Raw genomic sequence first — 6,000 nt, forward strand, 5'->3', positions numbered from 1 at the left:
AACAGCAAGGCTGCCTCACTTAAAATGAACAATGCAGTGGGTGGCCAGTGCTTGGAACTGTTTTTGTCATTATTACAAAGCAATACTGTCCTCATTTTTGATGGCAGATAGAGAGGACAATGTTGGGACATGGAGGTAGAGCAAAGTGGAGCCAAATAGTAGATGGTATACATTCTGCACAAGCATACAGACACATGACTGTAAACCTGATGAAAGACCATCCACTTCATCCCACTGGTCCACCAAAAAGGGCTTGCAAGGTGTGACTGTGAGTAGGTTGTAAATTTACAAAGAGGAAGTAAAAATTCTGCATGACTTAAGATGATAAAACTGTGTTTAGTGGAAGGAAAAATACTGATTGAACAGTGTGAGTCACTGGGGTTCAGTCTTTGAATTTATTAGTTGTTACTGCTTCTGTAAAAAAAAATATAGACCTTCCTGTACATTTTGTTATGTATTTATGGTTGGGTTGTCCTGAACTCAGTTGGTTATATAATCTAGTGTTAGGATTCTTGAGTTTAGTTCTTTAACTAATTCAGGGTCTAGAACAGAAAAAAGTCCCAATCTCAGATTTCCATTCTGCTCGATCCACACTTCTGTAACAACAAATGACAAACATAAAGAAGTCCCACTGTCCCTCGATGACTATGTGACTCATGTATCAGCCTTGAAATTACACACTCTGCCAAATGACTCAGCAACACTCTGGGAAAGCACCAACACATCTGCCTCCAAAAGTACTGAGGTTACTGGTGTTGTGCATGCGGGCTAAGTGTTACTCTGTCATGACTTGGGCTACTATAACACCTCAGTGATAAGGAGCCATCTTTGTGTAAACTCTCTCCCACTGTGACAAGATAAAATGTCTGCAGTGAAAAGAAAATCTTTTGGACCTTGAAATTTAGAAACAGGTGAATGGATTTTGACTTGAGAGCAGCTTAAAGATCGGACCATAAACTTAAATTACCTGTTACTCTTTTTTTTACAGAACTAATTACATGCATCTTTTATGTTCTGCTGTTCTCTGACTTAAGCTCCTTTAAGCAGCATTGAAATGACCTTAATTAATCAGACAAGTTCTGGTTACTTTCAGTTCCTAATTGAATATCACCAGCAGACCTTTCCGGTTAAGCTGCTATTTTTAACTTCTTTACCATCTGTATTTATAATTCTAAGTGTTACAGATCTGTATTGTTAAAGTGGGTTTTCCATGCAATTTACACAGCAGCCTTAACAGCCTAAAGGGACATTACGTCAAAGATAAACTCACATCAACTCCTTTGTCTTGTTAAAGATCTGCATCAGCTATAGGCTTCCACGTGCTGATGGATCGAGCACTTTTCACTACAGCATATAATCAGAGGTGACATAGCTGGAATATTTCCCCCCTTGTCCTCTGCTGTCCATCTGTCAGCAAAACGAGATTGAAAGGGTTAATGAAACTGGAAGTGAAGTGCAGACAGAGCCCCCTCCTTCCTTCTCTCTTTGCCTGGCCCATCCTTCAGAGGAAAGTTCCTGATCCGCAAACCCATCTTCAAACCGAATTTAACCTCTAAAGGTCCCGTAGGCGTCGGTAGATTTCGATCAGAAACGCCACGCTAGCTTTCTGCTTTGAGAAATAAGAAGAAGAGGATTGGCAAATGATGCAAAGGTAAGTGTGATCACGATCCACGCGCTCGCTGAAGTAGCGGTTCGTATGGCTGAAATCTTAAAGTAAAAATAAACAGACGGAAGCGTGTTTTGTCGTGGTTCAGCCCTGTGAAGTTTCGTGGCAGTGTACTCCTACTGTGTTTAAAGCAACAAGTCCGTCCCGTTTCTTTATTTCAGTGAAACGGACACTGGTCGGTAATGTTGGCTTAGCCGCGGTAATATTTTACTAAGGATCAACCCTTCATGTACAAGACGGAAAACCAGCGCCTGCAGCAAGTTGAGTAACATGTGACTAACTCTGGAAGCTTTTGTTTTAAGACTTCCAAAGCTATCCCAGACTATGGTGGCACTCGATAATTACATATTGTACAGAGTGAAGTTTATTTATTTATTTATTTTTATGTTTGTTTTAGCTCTAACCTGTAAATGTCTTACTATACTGCGCGGTGAAATGTAACCTGGACCGGACTGGACTGTCACAAGCCCTGGGCAGCTCCAGAGTCTTTGACTGGACTGTCACAAGCCCTGGGCAGCTCCAGAGTCTTTGACTGGACTGTCACAAGCCCTGGGCAGCTCCAGAGTCTTTGACATCCTCACATCAATTTTCCTGTACCTTTGGCTTGCCCAACACTCTTGTGTGGAGTCCAGGCTGGTTGGTATGATGAGTGGATTTCAACCATCTGTTTAAGATGAGCTAAGTTGAGTGTTATGCTTTGCATTCTTAAGTGAGGTGGGGGTGCATCCCATATAGAGCTGGTTTACACCAACCCCCTCCTCATCTCCAGTAGGCCTTGGCATGTTTGAAGGTTTGACACAAACTTTTTGCGCGTATCCAAGTATTTTGTGATGATATTCCCAAGGCTGCCTATGGATTAGTTTCTTGTACTTCTGTGTGAACTTGTTAATACTTCCAAAAAAAAAACGAGGGCATCCTTGTGATCACCGACATGTGTTAAGTATCTAATCAAGTATACCTATCGCTGAAGCTCGTTGTATTTCAGAGAATCATTTTACTTTGTACAACAATTATTTTCCCAGTAATATTCCATCATACAGCAACACATAAACACTAAGTGGTCCATGTATTTGATTTAGCAGAAGGTAGTAGTTGTACAGTAATCCTGTAAAGTACAGGATTATGTAATATTCTGTGAGGACCCTGGCTTTGCTGTGGCAGTAACGACCCTCATCTATGTGTTAACATCAGTGACTACTGCTGTGACCAAAGGGACTTTGAAAGGCGAGGCTGCTGTAATTTTTTTTACTGTTCAGCACACCTTCTTTTACGTGCTGTTAAGTTTCTCCGAAAAGCCGGGCTTGGACTCTCACACAGAGCAACCCTGTGAATAACAGCGGCATGTCTGAAAACACAAGCGAGCTCTAACTGAAGAGGGCCATCCCACATGAAGGTGCTTCTTCGAGGAGAAAGAGGGCAGCCAGAAAGATCCGAAACAGCTGCGTTGGACCTTTGAAGGGAACTGTGTGTGCTTTCTGTTCTGCCTTGTTTTGGTTTCAGGTGTTCTAGTTTTTTAACCCTCCCAATATTTCCTCTGCAGCGTTTGATCTCACTGCAGATTCTTGACTGAAGATTTTGGACTAACAAGATGCGCTCCAGCGTGGATGTGCCACCATGCCCCCTTGGGAGTGGAAGCGCTAATAGCAGCAGCACCAACAACAACAACAGCAACAACAACAACAGCAGCAGCAGCAGTGAGAGCACTGGAAACTCCGGCTCCCAGTATGCGCTCTGTGCTTTGGGAGTTGGTCTCATCGCCCTCGGTGTTGTGATGATTGTGTGGAGCGTGGTGCCTGCAGACGCAGCTGGTAATAGCAGCAGCAGCAGTTCAGGGGGAGGCGTGCCCGTTGATGGCAGGAGAAGTAAAGCGTCCTCTGTGGCCTTTGTTTTGGCGGGTTCCGGCGTGGCTATGCTGCTGCTGTCTGTGTGTCTGGGACTGAGGAACAAACAGCGAGAGCAGATGCGGCTCCAGGAGGCCCAGAATCAGAGAGAAGAGGCAGCAAGGGAGCAAGAGGAGAGAGAAACGTGAGTTCAGTCATGACCTGACTTGGACCTTATTTTGTTGTTGTCATGTCAGCACCAAATGTTAGATGAGGAATTGAGTTGAGCACAGTGTAGAGTCTCAAGAGCCTATTTCCCATAAAGCTCTCTGTTAGATTCCATTATTTATGCAAGAATTCTCTTGAAAGATAGCAAAACTATTTTCTGTTATTATGGGGACAAAATTGCTTGTCATAACCTATGAAAACCAGACGTAAGATATATAAATCTAGTCAGAGAAAAACATGGCTACTATGTGTGTTCTCAATATGACCTGACTGATGACTGATAGCTGGAGAAACACTGCTGGAAGCACAAACACATTTGAGAAGTTTAAATGTCTGACATCAGAGACTTTTTGTGTTTAAGATGTACAACATGCAACATGTCGGTATACTGTGTGTGATTCATATGTGACATTTCTGTAAATGCCTGCAGTGCTGAGGAGCAAGCCCAGCGCTATGCTGTACCCACCTATGAAGAGGCAGTAGGCAGTGGCCAGTACCCTGTCCGTCAGAGCAACCTTCGTCCAAGTGCCTCTCAGCTGCCATCCTATGATGACCTGGTCCAAGTTGATGGTGTACAGTATGAGAACGAGGGGTCAGAGGGCACGACTACTGTATCACAGCCTGCCCCAGCCGTCAGCGCTGCTGCTGCTGTTTCCACATCAGGGCATAGACCTGGGAAAAATAGCCGCAATTTCCTCCCTATCAAGATCCGCAGGATAAAGTCAGAGAAGCTGCCCATGAAAAACACTGCTAACTCTCAGCCAGCAGCAGGATTCAGTATTGAACCTCTTACACCGCCACCGCAGTATGAGGATAAAGTACCTCCGCTTTAAATTCAAGCTGATAATGTTCAAAACAATGGAGTGAAATTCCTGGAATTCCCCATGATCAACCTTTGTGGATCTGGATCCGTGTTGGGCCAAGGCCTGAGTATGGCTTCTTGCAGAATGTTCTCTTGCACTTTATTATGGAACATATTATCTGTTCAGAATCATCAACAAGCTTGGTAACTCTAAAGCACTGAACAGAAGAAGCCTTTTTTATTGTGGACCTCACTGGATCACTGAAAAAGATTGGATGCTTCCTTACTGTGGCACATTTGGTCACCATTGACATGTTGGATTTAAATGCAGTTTTCCTGTAGGTAGTTGTAAGTTTCAGTTATTGCATTACTTCATGAAACCAACCGTCTACTGATTGCACAGGTGATTTGATGATGGAGGAGATCACCAATCCTCCTTTGTGTGTACCTTTTTAAATGGATACCAGCACTCATTTTGTGAGATAGCTACCATCAAGGCAGTGTTTGACAGTGGAAGGCTTGAGGTTTGGGATGCCTGTGCTTTACCAAGATCAGTTTCACAATGGTGTAACATTGTTTGTTACATGGTATCATGCTACATGGAAAAACTCTCCTGGACTGTTAACAATACAGTCTCTCTTGGTTATAGGTTTGTATCGAGAAAGACAAAGGAATATCTACAGGTATGATCCAGCTGAGGCTTGTGGATCAGAGGCTAGCTGAAAATTTGGTCAGACTGAGGGAAATGGACCTAAATAAGTGAAATTCTGCATTTGCTGTCAAATGTTTAATAAAACTTGACACGTAATTGTGTCTTTACTTCCTTTTAGCTGCACTAACTAGTTTTGTCAAACAGTTTAAGCAAAACAAATACAAAAACACAGCCCTGATCTGCCAATAATTGTATCTATTTGCCACTGTTAGCTGCTTAGCAAGCAGCTGCTAAGCTACAGCTAGTAGCTATGCAACAGAATTAAAATGTAACTTGAGTTTTTGTTTTTGGTCATGTGATAACTGTGCTGTTTTTACTTTTTGTTTTGCTATGGTCTAAATTCAACCAACTAAAAAGTAGGTGGGGGTTTAGTTTGCTAATTGCAAAACTCACTTGTTTAGCTTTCTGTTTAGCTAACATCTGTCTTCAGATTCATCCGTCTACATGTTTACTAAGTCAATAAAAGTGTACAAATGGTAGAGTTGGTTATTGAGGTGTCTTCAAATCAAAGTGGCTGTATGTCATGTAGGCAGTAGAGGGGCTGATGGTTTAATAAAATATATTCTTTTAAATCAGTGAAACTTATATTTACCATCAAGTAGCGGCAGCAATAGTGTTCAACGTTACAAGTAGTTATTGGTTACCATTAAGCTAAATACATTTCTGGGCATAAACACATTTCTAGGAAACTCAAGGAGTCTTTATGATTGTTAATGCTAACTAACGCTAAAGCAGTATTGTGTGCCCTCCAGTTGTAACAGCAAAGTTCTTA

The 6,000-nt window shown here is 42.4% G+C and overlaps 1 protein-coding gene across 1 annotated transcript; it reads left to right on the forward strand.

The window, feature by feature from the left end:
- Positions 1-1,435: 1,435 nt before the first annotated feature.
- tmem51a (transmembrane protein 51a) lies at positions 1,436-6,000 on the forward strand. The gene is made up of 3 exons (XM_072367409.1): positions 1,436-1,651; positions 3,207-3,691; positions 4,145-6,000. Exons 2-3 carry the CDS (start codon positions 3,255-3,257, stop codon positions 4,545-4,547), a joined length of 840 nt encoding a protein of 279 aa, XP_072223510.1. The 5' UTR covers positions 1,436-1,651; positions 3,207-3,254; the 3' UTR covers positions 4,548-6,000.

This window comes from Leuresthes tenuis, unplaced genomic scaffold (assembly GCF_036924035.1).
Source record: "Leuresthes tenuis unplaced genomic scaffold, fLeuTen1.0.hap1 SCAF_16, whole genome shotgun sequence".
In the NCBI taxonomy this organism is placed as follows: Eukaryota; Metazoa; Chordata; class Actinopteri; order Atheriniformes; family Atherinopsidae; genus Leuresthes; species Leuresthes tenuis.